This window comes from Chaetomium globosum, genomic scaffold (genome assembly GCF_000143365.1).
Source record: "Chaetomium globosum CBS 148.51 scaffold_1 genomic scaffold, whole genome shotgun sequence".
In the NCBI taxonomy this organism is placed as follows: Eukaryota; Fungi; Ascomycota; class Sordariomycetes; order Sordariales; family Chaetomiaceae; genus Chaetomium; species Chaetomium globosum.
Genome location: NT_165976.1, coordinates 4,534,763 through 4,558,041, shown reverse-complemented (window position 1 = coordinate 4,558,041; position 23,279 = coordinate 4,534,763). Strand labels below are relative to the sequence as shown.

Below are 23,279 nucleotides of genomic sequence, written 5' to 3'. Positions count from 1 at the left end.
GATATTCTTTAGGCTCGCTGACAGCTGGCACGACCTAGGCTACAACTCCCTCACCGTCAACTCATCGGATGAGGCATAACAATGCCACCGCGAGACACTTCGAGGGCTTGGGGGCCTCCGGTCCCCGCGCGTCTGCTGGTGCTGGTTGTGGACGCCATTGGGGCAGGGTCGAGGCGAATGCCCGCTGTCTCGGCGATTTCCTCCCGGCGCAGTGGATAACTAACCCCATGTCGCGTCTGCTTGGGAGCAGTGTGGGGTCTCCGGGGTGGTGGATGTCACAGCCCTTGACATCTGACTTTCGCTATCCAAGCGGTGATGGATAGTGACGATTCACGCGTGACATGGACGCCTTCAGACCCGGGGAGTCGCCATCCTCGGATGCCATTGTTCAAACGAGCTCGGCGGTCCCAGCCTCCACCAGCTTTTTCGCATCGGCCCACCGCAAGATAACAATGTCGCTCTCCTTCAAATCCGCGTACGCATCCGTGTCGACGCCGCGCGCCTCGACGGGCGTGTCCTTGAGGGCGCGGATAAACACGGCCGACTCGAGGTCGGGCGTCTCGATCATGCTGATGCCGGCGGCGGCGTCGTTCAGGTTCTGGAGGTTGGCCGGGAAGGACGACAGGAAGGACGACAGGTAGTGGTTGTGCAGCAGGGCCTGGTGGCGGGTCGCGTAGGCCAGCTCCATCTCGGACAGGCGGGCGCGCAGGTCGTCGGTCGATAGGTAGTGCAGGGTGTGGCGGTCGATCTTGGCGATGCGGGCGCGCAGGTAGCTGCGCACGAGGTAGCGGTAGCGCTCGAGCTCGGTCTGGATGACGATCAGGGCGAAGTTGGTCTTGGGGTCCATGTCGCCCGTCATCTCCTCGACCTTTTCGATCTGCTGCTTGATGTTGTCATTGATGCGCTCGAAGAGGCCGTCGGCGGGCCAGCTGTGTGTTTCATGTTGAATCAGCGCGTGTTGGGCAGCGAAGGGGTCGAGAGCCAGGGCAGAGGGCCATACGCCAGGAGCTCGGGTGCAGATCTCTCGGCGATCCAGGCGCGGGTGAGCTCTTGGAGATCGCGCTTTTCTTGTGGTATGCTATGAAAGGTCGGGTCGACTTCCCGAAGGATGTCGTCGATATCCATGGTGGCTGGCCACTGACCACTGACCACTGGGTGCTAATAACGCAAAAGGGCCGCTTCGTTCGAATCAACCTGGAAAGGATTTTTTGGGGGTACACAGATGCAACTCGCTCCCCTTGTCGAGCTGACGGGAGAGTTATGCGCGTTGCTGTTCTCGCGCTGAACGCGGGGCATTCGGGTGGGGGGTTGCTCGCTGCGGGCCCCACAATCGGCCTCCTCCCAGCCCTGTCGATGGGACGCTGCGGCAACAACACAGAATTGGAGTGCCTGCCAAGTGCCGCTTCTTCCCTGCTTCCCGAGACCTCATCCCATATCCGGCCATTTTCTTGCATCGAGACTGAAACAAACTACCAACGAGTTTTTTTTGGTTGTTGTTTTTTATTTTATTCTATTTTCGAACGAATCACTTAGCATTCAATTCGATCAATCACCGTATGACTTGCCAGTCAGGGTGCGGTTCCCGTAACATAGCCTCGAGGATTTTATCGGGCCATCGTATTCTTCAGCCCAACTCAGAACCCCCCCTCCCCTCCCCTCCCCACCGCAGGCGCGATCTCCGGCCAACCATCCAAAAGCGATGGCTGAAGAATATGTCAGTTATCCCGTGGGCGATTCGACAGTTTGACAGCCCCGCGTCAGCTGCACCGCCCGCAGCCCCAATTAGTCAAGCGATGGTTGGGTTCACAAACCTCCCCGAGATCCCGACGGCTTGCGTTAAATCTGACCCGAAGACGAGACAAGAGAAAGGCAACTTTTGACCCTCGCTTGACGCTTGACCCCTGCCTTGAACCCCCGTTAGTCATTGGTCATCGTTCGCTCGGGCCTGAGTGGTGCCCGCCATTGCGGGTTGTTGTTGCGCAGCTGAGAAGTCGGTGTACTTCGCATGCGTATGGTCTGCACGCCGCCACATGTCTTGGTCTATGATTTGTTGTCTGACGCGGTGAACGAGGGGAGCAAAGCTCTGTCTGTAGAACGGGGAGGGATCGTCCCGGAGCCACATTGCTGGGTCAGCCCTCTTGATGCCGTTCAGGTAGGTAGTCCTTGACGTAACATGTTTGCTCTCTCCCTGGAACCACATCATGATCCGGCATCCTCGCCATGACTTCTGTCTGGGCCCGGCTGCCTGCTGTCATTACCGCCGTCCTGGCGTTTGCTGCCTGTCCAGCCTCATCGTCGATACTGAGACACGGATCTGAAACAAGCCTGCCTCTTGCACCTGATGCAAACACCCGGTACCACAACACTTGGCTGGACCCGATTCCCGGGACCGAGCCTCTGTTCGGCCGCCGGGAGCGCACCCTAGACCTAGGCAAGAGAGACTGCCTCGCCAACGGCTCCAACTACTGCTTCGGTAACGATGTCGACTTCTGCCCTGGCTGTGGGAACTGTTGCGTGGATGGGGAATTCTGCTGCGGGGCCGATCAAGTGTGTTGCGGATCTGGTTGCTGTTCGAGTGATCAAGTATGCTCCCAGGGAAAATGCCTCGCCTCGGTGTAAGTCACGTAGGCTGTCACAAAAGTACCAGGCCACCAAGTTGACAAGCTAAGGGATCCCGTAACTGTTACGTCGACTGTCGTCCGGACCATCACACATATTGCGACACAGCGAGCCACCATTTTTATAGCCGAGGTCGAAACATTAACGATTCTGTCGACCGTCGATGTCACTATCTCAACTGCGGCCACGCAGATCAGCGTGGTGTGGGAGACGACAACCGCGGTCGCAAGAAGAGCTGCTACATGTCTACAACCTCAGCCGAGCAAAGGAGGCAACCAGGCGCAACAGCCACACCCGATTGAAGGCCGGGGGACCTCTATTTCTACTGATCCCACTCCTATCCCAAGGAAAGCGAGAGAGGAGGCCACTCCTACAACGACCGACTATGTCACTGAAACGGTTGACACGACGAGCATATCCTCCATTATGATTACCGTCCATACAACTTCAACGGAAGTCACTACAGTCTATCAAACAAACACTCAGTGCGTCTCAAAATATCATCATGGCTAGAGAAGCTGTGGTAGGTGCCGGCTACCAATGCTTACATCCCATAGCGTCCTCAAAGCAGAAACAACAACCACCATAACCTCCACTATCACAGTCACCTCCAAACCACCCACAACGGTCACCCTCACTGAGACCGCCAGCATAATCCCTTCACCAACTGCATCCGAAACCAACCAACCCACCTCCTCATCCTCCACCGCACCAAACCCACTCCCAACCCCAGCCATAGCTGGCATAGCAGCAGGAGGCAGTGTCCTCGCCCTCCTCCTAGCCGGCTTCATCATCCTCTCCATCCGCCGGCGGTGCGGCGGCGCCTTCCGCCGATCAGGGAAACGACGCCCCTCCGCCGACTCGGCCACACTCGACTATTTCCAACACCAATTCCACCAGCAGCAGCAGCACCACCACCATTACCCCCTCCATTCCGACGAGGACGCGACCCTCTACCCCGGAACCGGGACCGTGACGGGCACCGCAACCGCTAACCGAAGCCGCAGCAGCACCCACACCGGCGCAGGCGCAGGCACACGCACCAGCACAGGCGCCCGCCCCAGCCTCGGCTCCCGACAACCCACCCTGCCGCGCGTCCTGCCCCAGTTCGCCACCGCCACCGCCGCCGCCGCCGCCCACCACGACGCCGAGTACACCCTCCCCGCCTCAGCCACCTCTCCCGCCTTCCCCACCTCCCCCACTACCACCACCACCACCACTCCCGGTACCGGTGCCGGCGGGGGCGCGTACAAGGCCGGGGGAGGGTACCTAACCGCCAACCCAGACCAGTACCAGCAATACCAGCAATACCACCAGTACCCACACCACCACCACCCACACCACCACCAGTCACACGAGCGGAACGAATCCGGCCTGACGACGCTCGTCGGCACGCCGTCGCCGACATCGCCTGGGTTTGCGGTACCGGCCGCCGGCGGGAAGGGGGGGGTGGTGGTGGTGGAGGAGGAGGAGTATGGGTATTTGCAACAGCTGCAGCTGCAACAGAAGCCGAAGCCGACACCATCGCCGACGCAACAGGTGGTGGGGATGCCGGATCGGGGGAGTCGGGGGGGTTTGGGCGGCGGCGGTGGGAGTCCCGGGAGCGGGTGGGTGTATCGGGTTGAGGTGGCGGAGGAGGTCGATGGGGGGAGGAGGTTGGGGGAACTGGGTAGCGGTGGTGGTGGTGGTGGTGGTGGTGGTGGTGGTGTTGGGAGTGTGGGCGGTGGTGCTCGGCAGAGGGCATATTCGTCGCCATCGGCGGCGGCGGTTGGGGGTCCTAGTCCCGGTCTCGGTCCTGGTCCTGGTCCTGTTGTTGCTGGGCCGCCGCCGCGGGTTCCGGCGTGGCGGTATCAGAGGAGCCGGGCGGCGACTGTGGGGGAGCTGGCGGGGGATGCGGTTGAGATAGAGCTGGATGGGAATGGAGTGCGGCGGGGTTGAGGGGGAGCGTCTTTCGTGTGGCGCGGGGTGGAGAGAGGTTTGTATCAGTGTGCTTCCTGGCTGGAAGCGAACCCTCGTTTTGGTTTTATTCTTTTCCCGGCGTTTATCTTTTTTATTTTTATTTTTTCTTTCCTTCTTTTATGATACCACGGGATAACTTTCGTTTAGAGCGGGCAAAGAGGCGGCTGGGCTGGTTCATAGGATGGGTACATTTCGTACCAAAACAGGCCGTCAAGGATGGTTGGGGCATGCCATACATTCGCTTGAAACAGGACTCAAGCTAGGGGGATTTTGACGTCGTTGGCGTCGATGTTGCTTCGGTTTTGCAGACTCATAGATACCCTCGTTTTCAGCAGCGCATATTTCAACCGAGAACAACGGCAAAAGCCAAGCCTAATGGCTTTTATTACATCGTCCCCGTGAACCCACCGCTACTTACCCAGATGTAAATCACTACGCCGTCCGTGAGGCCCGAAAACATAAGAAGGTATATACCACCGTTCCTGCAGTTCATTACAATATACACTATCATCCCCACACATCGTTCATCTTTCCACCTCCCCCGTCGATACCCAAAGCTCATTCGTGATCGAATACACAACGTCCCTTCCTCAAGCCCGAATCGTTCATACATCACCGCTCGTACTTTGGTAACGGCTCTTCTGGCTCGGCAACGTTCCTCGATGCCGGTAATGGCAATGTGCCTGTCCCCGCCGTGCCGTAAGTGTAATGCGGTCCATACGCGCCCTCATCCTCTAGCACCGGGGCTGAGGGTTGGAGATCGTGACTAGGGGGAGCACTCGGCTCGGCTGCTGGTGCTGATGCTGCGGCGCTGCTGCTCCCGCCGTTGTCGTAATCTTCAGGGCATTCGGGCGGCGCGCCGGCTTCAGCAAGCAGTCGACGCCTCTCGAGTTCCTGCTTATCTTCATTCGTATGGGCACCAGTGTTGGAGGACAGGTCCTCTAGCGCTGGTGCCGACGGCGCGCCAAAATAATTTTCTCGAGTTGGATTAGACGGCTGTACATCGTCCGAAGGGCCCGCGACAGGCGTTGGTATTTGGTCGTCGGCGTCGTAGATGTTCTCGCCGTTGGCGAGATGTGAATTGGAATGGCCCGCGACGGGGGCTTCTGGTGGCTGGCTGGGGAGCAACCGTTGCTCGGCACGTCGAATGCGCTCTTTGTCGGTGAGATGGGTATCGTCTGGGATGTCCGGAGGAGGGATGTAGTGGGGGGCAGGCGGATGTTGTGGCGAAGAGGTTCCCCAGTAAGGGTAAGGTTGGGGCGCTTGAAAATGAGGTGATGGGCTATAGTCCTGAGGAAATTCATCTGACGGGTACCCGTTGCCGTCCTCGGGGGCGTTTGGCCATGGTTGCTTCTCATTCTGATCGCCATCGTACACATCAGTTTCCAAGACTGGCACGTTGTGGACGAAAGAGTTCGGCTTCGCCGGCGCTTTGGCTCGCAGCCGGCTACTGTCAGCTGTCCCCACGACGACCTCAAACACAACGCAGATGACGCCCTTCTGGCGCCGGAGTCCGTCTGTATCAATAATGCTCGAGCTCCAAGAGGTCATGGTGGCGGGACCGCCTTCGTACGGGTTACCGGTTAGGCCGAGGGGTCCCGCCACGGGACTCACTCTCGTGCCAGACGGCTTGATGCCGTGTATTTGATTCGCCAGTTTCCCCCCCAGGTCGACGATCACCTCGACGTGGTACTTGAACGAGATCATCTCGTACGGAGCACCTTTGATGGTGGGAAACACGTCTTCGGGCACCCGCACCGAAGCGGTGAGATTGGCAGTCAGGGTGTCCGGGTCGATGATCAACGGGGCAAAGGCCTGTGACAGGTCCTTTCGGAACACGCTGCAGGACCCTGCAGAGGACAGAGACAGGCCGCCCAGCCCTGTCTTGGACCTGGGGTAGTATTCTTCCTTCTCCAACCTCCGAGCCTCGGCCTCGGGCAGTTCCTTGGAGAGCAATGGCGGCGACGAATCTATGCGCCCCAACCTATACAGAGTGACGATGACACCGTGCATGCTCTTGATCCGCCTGATGTGCTGGACCGATATTTTGATGGGGACCATGTCTCCTCGAAGGCAACCGCCTTTTGGCAGTTCGACGGTTGCCGTAATGGTTCGTTCTTTCACGGCGGGGACTTTCTTCCCGGCGAGTGAAGGGGTTGTGGCTACCGCATAGTTTGCATCTCCCGCTCTGCTTTGGCCAGTGCTACCGCTAACGGCGCTCTCGCTGCTTACACTCCGGACATCGCTTTGTGGACTTCGAGGATTATTGCCCGTCAGTTCGTGTTCTAGGTCTTCGCCGATCACGGATAGGGAGCCTTCGGTGGAGTTCTCGTTTGCCCGAGACGAGTCGGGTTCAGAGATCGGCACGGCTCCGTCGATTGCGACGGGAGCCTTTTCCACACTGACAGCAACCGGCTTCTTCTTTTTAGGTCGCTTAGAAATGGGCTCGAGATAGATGGTACGCGGTCGTGGTGGGGCCAGGGATCCTATGTCAAGCTTCTCAACGAGGTAGAGTTTTCGCTCGCAGCTCGTTTTAGGCGCTGTTTTAGTGCCTATGGACGTCGGACGCGTCAGAGTCGCCGTGATCATGTAGGATATTGTCCCGCGTTCGAACTGTACCGACGTAGGTTAGCGACTGACGAAGAAAGTTAGGTCACATAGTGCCCGCAGGGCGCGTACATCTATACTGCTCGGCAAACCATTCGCTGGGAACAGCAGGTTGAAGTTGAACTCGTATTTGCCCGGCTCGAGCCTCCCATCGCCGCTGAGGGTTTGCTCATCCTGAAAGAGTCTGACGCAGCCGTTGCCGAGATGTTTATGACGCGAACCACGGCTCGACGTAGTCAGGGCCTCAGCAGGATCAATTATGGGTTCGTTCGTGGGGGCGTTGAGGCCCTTGTAGACGCGCATGTGACCATGGAGGGACACGACCAGGTGGGTGATGCGGACGGGCTTCACGACGGTCAGGACTACGGCACCCTGCACCTGGTCACCCGCACCATACTTGCGATGGGGCTCAGCCGGGCGGATATGGAAGTCGGCAATGTAGCGGGCACGCGACCGGAGGGGTAAGGTGAAGCGCGAGAAAAAGGAGAGGCTGCTGGTCGACGACGGTTCCTGGGAGGCAGACGCGGACGCAGGGGCAGGGTCGGCGGCGCGGTTGTCGGCTGGCTTCTTCGAGAAGCCCATCTATGCTTGTTGCCTTGGCAAACAAACCGAGATGCGAATGCGGATACGTGTTTGGCGCGTTCGGGAAGCGGCGTCTGCGAGATGGGAGGGGGGCGTGTGTGTGTGCGTGTGTGTTCCAGCGTTCGGGTTCGGGTTCAAGCGTCGGATGCTGGATGGCCGCGTCGCTGGCCATGCGACACGGGAGGTCGGGCAGGGTCCAACAAGGGCGCGCACGCGTACGATGGATCGGGCTGCGCGCTGGCGGCGTCCGACCGAGTCGGGATCGCGATAGTAGGCTCAAGAGCGGGACCAGAAGAATACAAAAGCCAAGAGATCGTGGACGAGATGAAGCTTGGGGGTTGCATATGCCAAGGCTAGACAGGCTGACTGCTTGGCTTTTGCCAAGATGACAGGAGAATCGTGGGGAGCGGCCAGAAGGTGGAGGACGCTCGAATAAGACAGGAACGGCTGGCTGGGGGGTTCGCGCGGGGTCCTCTAATCTGCGGGAGGCTCCGGGTTCTCCGCTAGGAAGGGGGGGTTGCGCCGTTTGGGACGCCGAGGACGGCCTGGAAAAGCTTGACTCAGGGTGATCCAGGGGCTCCAACCCGGTCTTATGTGGGCGGAGAACAAATATCCAGCGCAGACCAGACCTGCATAGTACCTACTCAACGGGTACGAATAACGCCGTAGCTTTTGCGCGCACCAAATGGCATGAGAACATCCCGGATTGCACATACACGTTCGTCGCATCTATGTTCCATCGGACGAAATGATGGGTTGCGTTTCTGTCTGACAACACATCGACGCTTTAGGTCCCCTTGACCGAATCATCTGATAACTGGTCTGCATGGTGAGGGTTGCCGGTGTGGAGCAATCAGGAAAGCTAGACGGGTTAACTAGCACCGAACTGGTCGGTCTGCATGGTGATATTAATAACGGTAACCGAGCCTCTGGAGGGGTCGGTTTATTTCGGTGTCGGGTGTCTCGGACTCACTGAGTCGGTGTAGGTTGGGCGCCCTCCCTTAACTCAATATACCAGACAACCTAATAGGGAAGTAGGACTGTCCGATTGCAGCTTCGGGCAGTTCCACCATTTGTGAATTTGTTGGTGGTGTGAGTCAAAAATTACCGAACGGGCAGCCCAGGTGTATCGGAGGTGCGCTGATGGTTGACCTAAGGGGCAGTGCCCTCCCACCTACGAATACCTACTGTGTGTGTCAACACTCTCAGGGAAGTCAGCTAACCCCAAAGCAGTGGCGCCACCTTTCGTGCCCACTTTGGAACACTGCATCCCCCAAACTACCGACTCGACTTCCCAATCCCGCCCCAGCCAATTCCTACCTATTGACTCCTGCACCAACATCAGTTCGTACATACCTACCATCCACACAGTACGTGCCCATCTGCATACGATGCTAGGCAACTGTGTTCATGCAGTCGATTAAACATGGAATTTGAACATAGAGGCAACCCATCGCGAAAATGAGAGACATCGCCGAGCTACCTCATGATCTTTTTCTTCTCATCATTTGGTATCTCTCGCCTCGGGATTGCGTGCGGTGTCGCGCCGTCAGTCGCCAATGGCACGCTGCCTTCACGAGCGAAGATATTTCACTATTGCTTTTGCGCTGGAATATCCCGCGATGCCGTGAATTACGTTTAGCTGCTGCGGTCGCATCGGGCTCGATCCTGGAGACCAGATTTCCAGCGAATGTGAAAGCCGAACTCGAAGAGGTCGCCCAACAGCCCCGAAATTGGTCCTCGACCTTCGCTGAGGTGGCTCGCCGATATTTTCATCTGAACAAGGGCCGTCCTGGGGTCATCGAGAAGCTCGAGTTAGCCCCGAGTAGCCAGGAACACGGGTCCATTTTCTCCTTCTGGGGCGTGGCACACTGGAACCGGTTCCTTCGCGTGAGCTATGGGACTTGCAACTTCCACTATCCTGATCCGGTCTGGTGGTACAGTCAGGAAGATGGAGTGTTGGTGTACCCAGCCGCCTTGGAGGTTCCGCCAGAACGCTGTGACGGGCGCATCTATCATATCCTCGACCTCGCCACCGGTCAGCGGGTCCCTGTTTCCTTTGACGTCCGCGCAAGGCACGTTCGTCGAGTTCGGTTAGCCCAAGGGGTGCTCATTTTTGAGTGGGCAGAAGCACTGCCCTACCACCAACTCAATGACCGAGAGGTCGTACATCGCCATTTTGTGACGGCTTTCGACGTCATTCGCAAGCCCTCCGGCGCTCCCACAGAGCGGACATGGACTGTCGAGTTCCGTTCCGAGTGGAAGCTGCATTTTCTCGGCCTGCCCCTGAACCGCTCTGACCGCTTCTTTTCGGCACACACTGCCACTCATTATGCCGTGTACTTTTGGCAGCCCAACCGTTCGCTCTATCAAGATGACCCTATCGAACAGCTGGCTATTTGGGATATCTCGTCTCCCAGCGCGTACCGGCCGTCAGAAGATCCTCAAGGCGGCAAGCGGCCAGTCGTCGCCCGCGCGCCGTCGTTGCCAACTGGCTTGTGGAGCGGGCAGAATGGAACGTCAGCTGCTAATGCACAGGGGCTGGTTGACTCTAACCCGAATCCCAAGGCGCCGAGAAGAGCCTCGTTGGCAACTGCTACCGCTGGGCCACAGGTTATCCGACGCATGGCCTGGCGTGAGCTGGATTTCTACGGGTTACGCCAACGGGCAACACCGCGACTCAGGAGCTTGGCCTTGGATAGCCAGAATCTATATGTGATAGAAGAAGAACACCGGTGGGCCGATGGCCAACATAGCTCCCTGAGCCCACCCCGCGTTCATCTGGTTCGAAGCACCGGAATACCCGTCATCCCAGCGCCAACGCCTTTCACTCAAAAAGCCTGCAAAATTGCTGCTCGGTCTATCACCGACCTCGCCGGTGCCAGCCAACCTGGCAACCCGACGTCTACGTTGTCCAACATTGTCGATGGGCCCGTCCACGGTCCCATGTGGGTCGATACATGCGGCGCAAACGGGGATGTCGACATGAACTTTTGCTGGCGCATGGCCGACACCAACGGCTTCAGACCGAGCATTTCACACGGCGTGTGGCTCGCTCCAACCACGGGACATCACCATGAAAACTACGACGATCGGTCCCAGCCACGGTCATCGCCCAGTCCTGTGGGCTGGCCATGGGCACTTAGTGAAACGAACTCTTCAAACCCCATATATGCGACTGAAACAGCTCGCTGGCCTGGCTGGGCCCCTTGTTGGCGTCACGAAGATTTCCCTTACCTGACTGTCTCAGAGATGGTGGATTTTGCCGCCGGCGTACGGGTAACGGCCCGTCACAGCTTCATGTTTGAGGGCTTGTCGGTGCATATCCGCCCGACCGTTGTGGTTAAAAATACTGCGACGGTGACAATGGCTCAAACCAATGGAGTTACTGGGAAGACCAGGCGGCGGTCTAGTAGTACGAAGCCAGTCGCAGCGAGAAGTCAGGAGGCATCATTTCCAACCCAGATGTGGTCCGACCTCGCCGCTAAGGGGCATATTGCAGGCGATGAACGGTGGATTGTGGGAGAAGATGAAAAGGGAAGGATTACTATTGTGCGGTTCTGAGCATTACCGCGGCCACCGAGCATCCCCAGAGTAGACATTAGAGGAAGCCTTGCACGATTACGATTGCGACCCAAGCGGCTGGCTGGCTGAGGTTGCCTCCCATTGGAAGATGGGTGGCTGAACCCCTCTGCCCTTTTGGGTTGAGGAGCACAAGGCTCCTGATCCCAACTGGTATCCCTCGACTTCCATCTCTCGGGCTATCTACTTATATTTAAGCGTCAGCAATCCACTATGCGCGTCCTGAATGTCGACACCTTTAAGCTAGAGGAGTTCTTCTCCTCGCCGCCCGCCTACGCCATTCTATCCCATACATGGGGTAGCGATAACGAAGAGGTATCCTTTCGCGATGTCTTAGACGGGAGGTTCGCCTCGGACTCTTCGCGGCCGCTCAAAGTAAGTGGCAGCTGCAAAATCGCCAAGGAAGATGGCTACCAATACCTTTGGATCCACACCTGCTGCATCGACAAGACCAATTCGGTCGAACTTCAAGAGGCCATCAACAGTATGTACAGGTGGTATAAAGAATGCGGCGTCTGCTATGCGTACCTCTCCGACGTCCGCCCCGGGGAAGACCCGAATGGGGATCGATCCACCTTCTCGTCAAGCCGTTGGTTCCGGCGAGGCTGGACCTTGCAGGAGCTCCTCGCCCCGTTGAATATGCGTTTCTACGACGCGGGTTGGTCATGTCTCGGGACGAAAGGGGATCTGTGTCACTTGGTCGAAACCGTCACAGGAATCCCAACTTCGTTCCTGCTGGGTATGGCCGATCTTCATCAGGCCAGTGTCGCGCAGAGAATGTCCTGGGCTGCAAAGAGAGTCACCAAACGACCCGAAGACATCGCGTATTCCCTCCTCGGGATTTTCGGTGTCTCCATGCCAATGATATACGGCGAGGGGGATAAGGCCTTCCGCAGACTGCAGGAACAAATCATGAAGGACCTAGGGGACGACTCCATCCTCGCCTGGGGATTTGAGCCAGATCCAGCCCCACCCGGTGATACAACCGACACCGCTCTGGGAGCCGCTCTTGCACCCTCCCCTTCGTTTTTTTGCGAATTCCGGACACGTAGTCATGATGGGCCATGGAGCCCACTCCTCCTTCGAAGTTCATGGCGGAAGTATTCGCCTCTCGATATCCGTCCGGGTCACACCAACTGAGACTTTCGGCCTACTCCAATGTGGGCTTGAACGGGACAACAACAAGGTAGTAGGGATACCTCTTGTCGCTGCGCCTGGGGGACCACCGGGGAAATATTTTAGGTTGGACGGCCGTGGAGCTAGATTGCTGCCAAAGCCTGTGCCCGACAGTTCTACCACTTTGGTTCATCTGCAACTTGATGGCGGGCGCAAGTCACTCGTCCAGTCAGCAGGGGCTTGTTTGATCCATATCCGGAATTCCGTCCCGGGCTTGAAGCTCATCAGCGTACGCCCAGAGGCTTGTTGGCACAAGGAGAGAGCATTGATCGAGGCGGCAGCCAAACCCGCCGCAGAAGGTGTCCAGAGAATTATAGTGCGGTTTCGGGAGCCTGCTAAGAACGTAACCGATTTTGTTACCGTCATTAAGATCGACGCGGAGGCACAACCTACTTGCATTCTCATGGTGGCCTCCAGAAACACGACGTCAGGGGAAATCGATCGTCATCCGGACCCCTGGAGGAAGATGGCTATCGGGCAACAATGCGCGTTTAACTCTTCCCTGGTCATACGCATGGATCTACAGCCGCTCCAAGCCTCCGCTCCGCAGAGAAGATACGTCCTCACACCCTCAATCATGCCCGCGGTGCTTGGGCCCACCGTCAACGCGACAACTGCGCTAGAATTGTCAGGACCCGGCGCATTATTAGACGACTTACGCCGGGCCCGCAAAAGTCAACAGAGCAAAGCGGAAGAATTACGGGCCAACCTAAAGGAAGAAACGGACAAGGTATTCCGCAAACAGACTGAGCTGGAAAAGGTGAAGCGCCAGCTCGCCGCCCTCGAACTGGAAGCCCGCTCGTTGGCCGGGGCCGTTGGCCGGGGCCGTTGACCGGGGACATTGGGCAAATGCTGTTCTACTCGAAGAATTGACGCTGGCCAGACGAATAGAAGCGGATACCTGGGGGAGGATCTTGAGCATGGAAGGGTTCATAGAAACCTATGACGCCGATAAGGAGGGCCCTGAGCATGAGGCTGCCCTGTCCAAAGCAGCCGAGCATATCTTGGCGTTTGCAGTCGAGCGGGGATACGATAGCTTCGCACGCAAGTTCATCGAGCGAACGGACAAGATATCGATACCGGATCTTGAAGGGAAGACGCCCCTCCACCACGCGACCCACCGGGGCCAGCATCAGCTGGTCAAGATGCTTATCAACAGGCGCCGATATCAACTCGCGGGATGCGCAAGGGGTAACTCCCCTTCATGTAGCCGTTGAGCTTGGGCTCCCGGACACCGTGGGTTTACTTCTCGGCGGGGTGCCGACGTGTTGGCAGCGACCAATGCCGGTGACACGCCGCTCAGTATAGCTAGAAAATGAGAAAACACTGTGCTTTTACAGCTATTGACGTCGAGCGGCGCAAGACGGGGCCCAACGACAACCCGTTCATACAGCCTTCCTCCCTATCCCCACAACCAAAGCCGACCAGTTTGGGCCGCTAGAGGGGTGGGGGCCAAATGCCACCCACCAAAATCCGCCCCCGGTGTGAGGTCCTTCGAGCATGGAGCCGAGCCTGTCAGGTGCGAACCGAGCCGGCTTTTCCGCCGCGGGCTCTGGTTATCAGATTGCGGGAATTGTTGGGGGATCTTAAAGAACTATAGGGGGGTTGAAAGAATGTGTATCGGAGTTCCGGATGACTTACGAGTCAGGGCGTTCACGGCGTAGGTAGTGAGTGAAGGGGGGCACATAGAGGTAGACAAACCCCCTTTTCGAGGTATTTATTGGCGCCCCATTTCCGGTAGGGCGTGTAATTGTAGTATGTATCTAGGTACATAAGGTACATCGGGAACTCGAATGTAGCATGGGCAGTTTCGTGTTATTTACAAGCAAGCTCAGGGGCTAACTAGGAGCGAGCCAACACCTGCGGCACCAACTCCAACCCATTACCCATTTTCGTTTTCACTTGATGTCATTCACAGGGAAAGAAAGGAGATGCTGTCATATTGCACCGGTTGTATTGTAAAAATACATTCTAAAACCAGAAGGTGGACGAAGTTTGAGTATAGTGGTCGGAAGTAAATAAAAGGGGTCAAGAATGCAACTCTGGGAAAGTAAATTCAACACTAGCAATCGGGCACAGCGCCGAACACCAGAAAATTAGTGTGAAATGAACTGAAATACCTAAAATATTTGAATGTCCTATGGTTCCAGGCGCCATACAAGAAAAGAGGAAGAAACAAAACACAAGGTTGTTAGAAGGAAGGAAACTAAACTTCTAAATACCTCCCCAACAGCAACTCACTGTCTCACAGGATCTCGTATACAAACCCCTCCTAATCCGGAAGACCACGAATCCTGCATTACCCCATCCCCAGTTAACCCCCACCGCCCAAACTCACAAACCGTCAAGTCAAGCTTGAGCCTGCATCACCACGGGCACCTGCAAAAACCGTGAGTAGTATTGATCCAGCCACCTGGCGGCCTTCTCCCCGGAATCTTCAACGTTTATATCCCACTGGCCGATCGAGCCGACATAGCCGTCGGGGCGCACATTCACAATGGTCACCTCGCCCGGGAGAGCGTTGCCGATCCACTTATCGGTGCAGCGCATGCGACACGTGTCCTGCTGGGGGACGTCATCCAAATAAAAGGTCCAGCGGCTATCTTGGAAGAGCGGGTGCAGGTCTTGGATTTCGACTTCTCCTTGAGGCATTGTTGCTATTTAAACGGGTTAGTTCATTGGGAAATGGGTCGCGGAGAAAAAGGAATGAAAGATAGGTAGGGGTACGCACTGATGAGTGCAAACGTGAAGAGGTGGCTGACAGCCGTGTAGCGCTCTGGGCGGAGGTAAATGTCCTCGGGGGCCGGCATGCGCGGTTGCTGAGTGTATGATGCACGTGCTGCCGCGGAAAGTTGGCTGAGGAGAGAGTTGGGTGAGGTGATAGCCCGGCAGAAGGCATCGAAGAAGACGACCGACTGGTTGACATCCCACACTATTACATAGATGCGGAATTGACCAAGCATTGGAATATCGAGCTGGATATCAACTGGATTGGAGTCAATGTAGCGTCTGACTTTGCCCGGAGGTAGGAGCGAACCCGGTTGGAGTTTGCCGATGAAGTTTGGGATGGGCTCCTTCATGTTGATGGCGTTCTCGCCGTAATCGGCTCCAACGCCAGAGATAAGGCGCGTATTAGTCCTGAAATTCTCAGAAAGCGCGACGGGATCTCCTTTGGCGACCCGGATTGCGTGTTCGTAGTCGAAGTTGACCAAATCGAGGGCAATCTTCCTCCGCTCCGATTCGTAACTTTGAAGTAACACGGGTTTAGCAAGGCCTCGAATGGCAAGGTTGAGTTTCCAGCACAGGTTCCAGGCATCGTGCATTGATGTGTTCATTCCCTGGGCAGACTTTGGCGAGTGCGTGTGGCTGGCGTCTCCGGCGATGAAGGCCCGCTGATGGTCGTCGCAGAATCGGTGGGCAATACGCTGGCCGACCTGATAACGGCCGAACCACTCAATGTTATCCCACTCGAGCCGAAAGGGAGCCATTATCTCCCTGGCGCGTTGCATGACGGCCTCCTCGTCAAGCTGATTCTTATCTGCCTTGGGCGAGTTTTTAAGCTCGACGTAGAAGCGCGTCACGTTACGCTCCCGTGGAATAACCATGATTGAACCGTATTTCTCCGATTGCACCAAAGCCTTGGACCAGATGTCAGGAAAATCGGTGTCCACCTCGCCGTCTAGCACACCCCAGAGCGCAGGTTGCGAGATTCCGTCAGACGTAGCACCTGGAATGCATCCTCTGACCTTGGAATGGGCACCGTCACCTGGAGAATAGTCAGCCCAGTCCTCAAACCACACCCGTCTCAATGATACGCACATCCAACGAGATACCGCGTGAGAAGAGACCTGGGCACTTGGTTCACGTTTGTCCGGCAGTTGATCTGGAGAAACCCGCGATTATCGTCGCACACGCTGTACGAGTCGAAGGCCGTGTTCCTGCGGATCTCGATGCCGCGCTTCTTCAAGTCGTCGATGAACACGCTCTCAACCACTCCCTGGTGTACCAGCAAGACGTAAGGGTCTATCACATCAACGAAGGGCGGGTAGTGGACTTCGCGGCCAAGGCGTTTGAGTGGTGTGTCGGCGGTGCTCTGCCAAAAGGAAATGCTGTAGACCCGGACGCCGCGTTGCAGAAGGGGGTCCGCCAGCCGCATTTGCCGAAAGGTCTCGATTGACTTTGGCTGCAGACCGTCGGCTCTGCAGCACACCTCAAGTCAGAAACCATGGATGAAGCGGGTGGAGGTGGCTTAGGGTAGCTTACCTTCCCACCGATGTTTGGTCCGCCCGATCATCCACCACTTCCACCTTGATACCGAACCGGACAAGGTTACATGCCAGCATCAGGCCGGCTGGGCCTGCCCCGACAACACAAACCTGACACTCAAGGGGCGCCTGGGGCATGCTCCGGAGCAGGGCCAGGCGGTCGACACACGCAGCCGTGTCCATTTGGCCCTTCCCCACGCCTCTCGAGGGCTCGCTAGGTACGGTATTGAATCCCATGGCTATTGCTGTTGATTGGATAACAAGTGGGCTGACTGATCGCGGGGAGGGGCGGCTCTGTCCGCTATTCCGTAGGGAGCTCTTCAAAAGCTGAATACGGCCGGCGGAAGCCGTTACCAGTCACAAGGCGTCGTCAAAGATACAAACCAGGCTCTCGATTGGGTCCCGAAGGTGAGAACTGGGGTTGACAGCTCGGTGTTGAACTGCAACGATAGCAAGCGGGGACCGCCGCAGCTCGAGATGACAACGTCACCTAGAGTTTAGATGCAAGAGACCGGAGTGTTGAGATAAAGCTACCACAACCGTAAATCTGGCCTGGGTCTTTGGCGATGGCAGATCCAGAGCGTTGGAACAAACAATAATGGTGACAAGACAGAGACAGAAGCCCTGAATTTAGAATACAACTTGAATCTAATGTTGTCAATGCGGCAGGGGACCTAGTGGGACAAGAGATCTGCAACTCGCTGCTTGGCTTGAGGTAACGTCAAGATCGCGGAGCCGCTCAGAAGAAGACAAAGTTCGGGAAAGGGAACTTGGGCACGAGACAGTGAGTGCAGGAAAGAGAGTACATTGTGTGAATGGAACGACGGGGAATTCGGGCTGAAATTGGTATTCAATGAAAGCGCGGAAAGTATTTGACAGGCAGGGAAGGGGCGACGACCGGGAAGGGTTCAACACTCAATTTTGGTGCTTCGTCTCAAGCTTGTGCTGTTGTTTTGCGGGCACTTCCAGGCGGGCTCGGCGGGTAAGCTGATATGGTGTGGTCCATCCTTCCCCATTTTGCAGCACAAGTGGGCTGATTCTGCGCAGGGGATGATCTGATGTCGTGTGTTCGCTCCCCGCAGGTCTCCGCCTGCTGCCCAATCGGCGGGCATCCATTGGTCACTGGCCAGCGACAAACAGTCGTCAAACAAGCAGGGGCCCAGTAACGCCCAGTCCAGAACCTCACTGAAAGCAAGCCCACTTTCAGAGCTTGGGCCTCGCTAGCGCCACCAAACATTTCAAAGCCTTTCCGCTCAGGTTCGAGGGCTGCCCTGCCTTCTGGGTGTTAGTTTCCAGATTCCTTCCCGATATGAAGTTGGAGTAGTAACAGCATTCCATTTTGAGACATCGACATCTCCCCGCTTGGATCCAAGCTACTACCGAGGTATTCATTCAGGGAAAAAAAGCATACTCCCAGTTCGAGGTATAGACATCCTGGCAAGGACAGCGTTAGGGTTGTATAAAGCCTTTAAATCAATCAACTATGAGTTCTCTCAACTTCCCCACATCTTCGTCCCCCAGTTTTGCTGGACTACATTGCTCTCAACAACCATTCCATCATGAAAGTGGCGCTGCCGAGACGGCTAGGATGTGAGGAGGGAAATCAAAAAGGCGAGACGGCACGACTTTCCCAAAGCGCGCCGTAACAAAACGGCCATGCTACGAAGAAAGAGAAGAGGCCGGCGTTGACAGTCCCAGAGCTGCACGGGGAGTGAAGCCGCCGACCACGAGTTTGTAGATGTATCACCAAAAGGGTGTGTATTGCTGTTGCCATTGATTAATGCGTATATTTTCAAGGAAGATTACGTCCAATAAATAGGATGATTCGTTAAAGTTACAAATTCAACATAGCTGTTATTGTGAGATGGGTTGGTTACCTAGTAATTCGTCTGAAGGTTGGTAAGAGGTAATGCTCCTGTCCCCGATTTTATAAGTAGCGGTTATGTATCCTGAGATGTTGTTTTGCCATCTCACTGAAGTAGAGTTTCCAGATAATCTGGTTAGCTTGTCTTAAGCCTTAGGCTCTTGATTTGCAATAGGAGGCGTTAGGTGTGGTGTGAATTTGGGCAACCACCTGGCATACTGGGATGTAAACTAGCCAGGGACTTTCAAATCGTACCCTTGAATATGCGCAACAAGACTGAAATGTTGGTCTAGTTCGGTGTTGTCTAGTCATTTGGTGGCGACATTGTCCCCTGCACAGCCTGTTATCGTCGTGTCTAGGTAGGTACCTACCTAGGTACCTATGTACGCCCGGCGCGGTATAATCCATCACCAGCTTTGAATACAAACTAATTAGCGTTGTAGTACCTCCCTGATTTCGTTGATTGCTAGCTGAATCTCCAAAAAAAGAAAAGAAAAAGAAGACAGAGAAAGAAGCTAGCCGTTGCTCATCTCCAAGGCGTAGCTACAAGATCAACAGTCGAGTCCTTCCAGAGGAAGAATCCAGTATCTAGGACTAGGCTTCAGACGGTTGCATAATACGGCACCGAACGCTGGAAACTCGTTATATTGCTCGAAAGACTCCTAGGCCATTAGATAGGATACACGCAATAGAAGAAAGCACCTAATACGCCCGCGAGTACATATAAACAAACACGCAAGACACATCCACACCGTCTTATCCTCTCGAGTGACCGTTCCAACCCCCATCACATCACTTCTCCACCAAAACCGTACTCGCGCCCGCCCCGACGCCCTCCTCCGCCTCCTCTTCCACCGTAACCCTCTTCCCCCTATTCTCCGCCTCCTCCTTCTCCTCATAAAACCGCTCCACATCCTCCACCACCTTCCTCCCCGCAAACGCCTTCATAATCGTCTGATTCTTCGCCCTCAACCGCGTCTGGTACCAATGCGGCATCCCGGCCAGCACGGGCAACGTGCCCGCAAACCCGGGCAGGATCAACTGGTTTCTCTCCCCTTTTAGCACCTGCCTCACAATCGCCTCGGCCACCGTGGCCGGGTACAGCGCGGGCATCAGGAAGGGGCTGTCGTTGCGGTAGCCCCGGAACAGCGGCGTGGTGGTGTAGCCCTGGTTGACCAGCACGGTACGCACGCGCGGCGCCCCGTAGCGCGTCGCCAGCTCCGCCGTGAGGCCCTCGTGGAAGGCGTGCGCCGCCGCCTTGGAGGCGGCGTAGTCGACCATGTTGGGCACCGTCACCCACGCGGCCACCGAGGCTACCGTCACCACCATGCCGTGGTTGGCGCGCACCATGGCGGGCAGGAATTCTTGGGTGGTCCAGTAGTGCGCGAAGGTGTTCACGTCGAAGGTGAAGCGGATGTCGCGCTCCGAGGACTCGAGGATGGTGCGCCCTTGCACCACGCCCGCGTTGTTGATTAGGACCGTGGGGTCGCCTACCGCGAGGCGCACCTCGCGCGCCACGGTCGAGAGGGTTTTGCGCGAGGTGAGGTCGCACTTGAAGTAGTGGACGTTGGGGGCTTTGCGTTCTGTTAGTTGGTGATAGGAAGGAGGGGAGTTGTTGTTCTTGCTTACCGGCCGTGTAAGTCAGGGGCTGGATATCCAGCACCACGACCTTGATGCCCCGTTCGGCCAGCAACTGGACAATCTGGCCACCGATACCGCCAGCGCCGCCTGTTACGACGACGATCTCCTTCGACCAGTCATACTTGTCGTCGACCCAGTTGTTCAGGACCTTTCGAGAGAAGTAGTTGTTGATCCACCTGACAAGGCCAAACACCAAAAGCTTCTTGAGGCGGGAGTAGGCCAATGGGTGGAGGATAGCCCAGTCCTGGCCCTTCTTAGTGTACTTGGTCAAGAGAAGCAGCGGGAGAACGAGCTGCGGGTTGAGCGCCGTGTCGCGGATGATTTTGAGGACCGTGTCTCCCTTGAAGCCCTCGCGGGGGAGGAAACCGTTGTGCATGGGCATTGTGACGACTCTGCCAGTTCAGTATCTGCTATCGTGACTTGGAAGAGGTAAAAGGCATACAATGGCCAACGTCCCTAATTAAGTCTGGAATGGTACACGCCAAGGAACAAGGGAGCGGTGGAGATGTGGGGGAGCTCTCCCTATGCGGGAAGATGCCGAGGTTGCTTTGGGTATGATGCGGGGAAGTCGTGAAGATCTGGGAGGCCTTGTTGCACATGTTTCATCCCGTACCTGGCTTGCCAATTACCTTATTGGGCTGGTGTGTCGATTGTCAGGGAAGAGATCTGTGTGGCTCAGGGGCAGGTCAACAACAGCCCACGAGTCGTAGTTGAGAATGGGAGTTATTTACTTTCTTCCAGCCGTTTAACGAATCAGCTGATTTGTATAACTACAAGTAGTAGCAAATGACATACGGGTATCTCGTCGAAAACAAACTTCATATAGTTAATACATACATACATTACAAACTCACCCATCACCCCATCACCGCGACTCCTCAACCGCCCTCCTCAAATCCCCCCTCAGCCCCCTAACCTCCGCACTAACACTCTCCTTACTCCTCAACGTCAACACCGCCGCCCTCTGCGCAACATCAATCAGCCCTTCCACCTTCCCCCCCATCGCCAACCCCGCCACCAACACCCCCATAAACGTATCCCCAATCCCATTCACCGACACCACATCCTCCACCCTCTCCACCACCGGAAACAGCCTCATATACACGCCGCCCACCTCCCCCCGCCCATCCACCGACCGACTGACCACAAACCTCGCCTGCTCCGGATCCCGCAACCTGGGATCCCCCTTCCCCAACACCATCACCAACAACGCCCCGCCCGCCCCCATTTTGGCCACAATGGTCGGGATATACGGCAGCAGATTGACGCACTGCACGGGCACGCCCGAATCCGCGACCGCCGCGCCGGCGATATCCACAAAACGCTCGCGCGCCCCGCGCAGGATGCCGAACCCGTCCAGCACGCCGAACCACGGCGCGTCGTGCTCCAGGTAGCCGCGGGCGCGCGCGGCCTCGTACATGGCGAGCAGCTCGTGCTGGTTGGGGGTGCAGAGGTCGACGGTGGGGCGGGGGTAGACGCCGAGGGTGGGTTTGTTGTTTTTGGGGATGATGGGGAAGAGGCGCTGGGATTTGGCGGCTGAGACGGGCTCGAAGGCGGTGCGTGCGTTATGGTGGGCGCCGGCGCGCAGCCAGGTCTGGATGTCGGTCTCGGACCAGTTGGCGTCGACGACGAGCCATTTAGGTTGGGCGGTGGCGACGGTGGAGGTCCAGTCTGAGGGGAAGGAGTGGGTGGAGAAGATGTCCATGTCGGCCATGGCCATGACGAGGTTCTTGTCGGCGTCGTTGACGGCTACGTATTGGGCCGTGCGGGCGGACGGGAACTCGGTGCCGAGCTGGCGGATGCTGGAGGTGTCGAGGCCTGTGGCTCGGAGGGTGGAGAGGATGGTTGAGCCGGCGATGTCATCGCCGACCATGCTGCAGAGGCGGACCTTCCCGTCGCCGCTGATTCTGTGGGCTGCGAGGGCGATGTTGTGCCCGACGCCGCCGACGGACTGGCTTATACTGGAAGGGTTAGATGTGTGTAGGGCTGGGGTCACTGTCTTGCCACCAGCGTAGTCGCAGTTCAAATCAAGGGCCACTGAGCCTGCTACGAGGACGTCCACCGGATGGGGATCCTAGGCCCGGTCAGTCGAAAGTGGTGTGTATTGGTATCCTAGTGGCCTACCTGTGGCTTGGCCGCTGTATCTACCCCTGATTGGACTTTGGCCGCCGGAGTTGATGCTTGTTTGGTTCCGTCAACGCCCGCCTTGACCGTCACTGGCGCCCCGTCCAGCAGTTTCGCCAGCTCGACCGAGATCTTGGCTGCACGCGCAACATTGGACCGCACCAACGCTACATTTGCCGTCGTGCTTCTCTCCTCGGTGAGCTGCCTGATCCGAGTGAGGACATACGGCGTGTTGGCACTCCCGGTGAATCCCTTCTCCGCCGCCTCCCTCACAGCCGTCTCAATCACCAGCTCCATCTCCTTCCTCGGTATCCCCGCCTCTTCGGGGATCGGATTCGCAAACAACATCCCCGATTCCACGCCCAACCGCTCCTGCGCCAAGATAATGGCCGCGGCATCCCTCTCGTCCCTCACGACCGCCGGGCTCGGCACGCCGCTGTCACGCGCCCAAAAAGCCGGGAAATCCACCCCCTTCCCGTCCACCACCTCTCGGCCATCCGCAAACGTCGCCACAAACGCCCCCTGCGTCTCCAAAAACTCCAACGTCCTCGGAATATCCAAAAACCCCTTACACCCACTACTCACAACCGCCACCCTGGTCCTCCCCAACTCCGTCAAATCCGCCGACACATCCATCGAGCTCTCCCCCCCACGATGCACGCCGCCCAACCCCCCCGTCCCAAAGACCCTTATCCCCGCCAACCTCGCCAGCACCATCGTCCCGGAGATCGTCGTGCCCCCATGCCCGGCGCCCCCAGCTGTCCGCCCCAACACCGCGGGCGCACTCAACCTCGCCAGATCCCTCCGCGACGCCTTGGCCGCCCCCTCGCGTACCATGCGCGCAATCTCGGCGGGCGTCA

General features: G+C 57.1%; 7 protein-coding genes across 7 annotated transcripts; 2 read left to right on the top strand and 5 right to left on the bottom strand.

Annotated features, from left to right (window-relative positions):
* Positions 1-388: 388 nt before the first annotated feature.
* CHGG_01483 (uncharacterized protein) lies at positions 389-1,125 on the bottom strand (the record flags this gene model as incomplete). The annotated part of the gene is made up of 2 exons (XM_001220703.1): positions 389-929; positions 1,001-1,125. The coding sequence occupies 2 exons, from the start codon at positions 1,123-1,125 to the stop codon at positions 389-391; spliced, it is 666 nt and encodes a 221-aa protein (XP_001220704.1).
* A 1,095-nt stretch (positions 1,126-2,220) lies between these two features.
* On the top strand, positions 2,221-4,557 carry CHGG_01482 (uncharacterized protein; the record flags this gene model as incomplete). The annotated part of the gene is made up of 3 exons (XM_001220702.1): positions 2,221-2,547; positions 2,812-3,104; positions 3,177-4,557. 3 exons carry the CDS (start codon positions 2,221-2,223, stop codon positions 4,555-4,557), a joined length of 2,001 nt encoding a protein of 666 aa, XP_001220703.1.
* A 633-nt stretch (positions 4,558-5,190) lies between these two features.
* CHGG_01481 (uncharacterized protein) lies at positions 5,191-7,767 on the bottom strand (the record flags this gene model as incomplete). The annotated part of the gene is made up of 2 exons (XM_001220701.1): positions 5,191-7,191; positions 7,258-7,767. The coding sequence occupies 2 exons, from the start codon at positions 7,765-7,767 to the stop codon at positions 5,191-5,193; spliced, it is 2,511 nt and encodes an 836-aa protein (XP_001220702.1).
* A 1,461-nt stretch (positions 7,768-9,228) lies between these two features.
* CHGG_01480 (uncharacterized protein) lies at positions 9,229-13,357 on the top strand (the record flags this gene model as incomplete). Its single annotated transcript, XM_001220700.1, has 4 exons — positions 9,229-11,319; positions 11,554-11,833; positions 12,065-12,397; positions 12,543-13,357. The coding sequence occupies 4 exons, from the start codon at positions 9,229-9,231 to the stop codon at positions 13,355-13,357; spliced, it is 3,519 nt and encodes a 1,172-aa protein (XP_001220701.1).
* A 1,517-nt stretch (positions 13,358-14,874) lies between these two features.
* Positions 14,875-17,027, bottom strand: CHGG_01479 (uncharacterized protein; the record flags this gene model as incomplete). The annotated part of the gene is made up of 4 exons (XM_001220699.1): positions 14,875-15,182; positions 15,257-16,291; positions 16,345-16,724; positions 16,789-17,027. The coding sequence occupies 4 exons, from the start codon at positions 17,025-17,027 to the stop codon at positions 14,875-14,877; spliced, it is 1,962 nt and encodes a 653-aa protein (XP_001220700.1).
* A 2,419-nt stretch (positions 17,028-19,446) lies between these two features.
* Positions 19,447-20,677, bottom strand: CHGG_01478 (uncharacterized protein; the record flags this gene model as incomplete). The annotated part of the gene is made up of 2 exons (XM_001220698.1): positions 19,447-20,237; positions 20,371-20,677. 2 exons carry the CDS (start codon positions 20,675-20,677, stop codon positions 19,447-19,449), a joined length of 1,098 nt encoding a protein of 365 aa, XP_001220699.1.
* Positions 20,678-21,160: 483 nt separating this feature from the next.
* Positions 21,161-23,136, bottom strand: CHGG_01477 (uncharacterized protein; the record flags this gene model as incomplete). Its single annotated transcript, XM_001220697.1, has 2 exons — positions 21,161-22,369; positions 22,420-23,136. 2 exons carry the CDS (start codon positions 23,134-23,136, stop codon positions 21,161-21,163), a joined length of 1,926 nt encoding a protein of 641 aa, XP_001220698.1.
* Between the last annotated feature and the right edge of the window lie 143 nt (positions 23,137-23,279).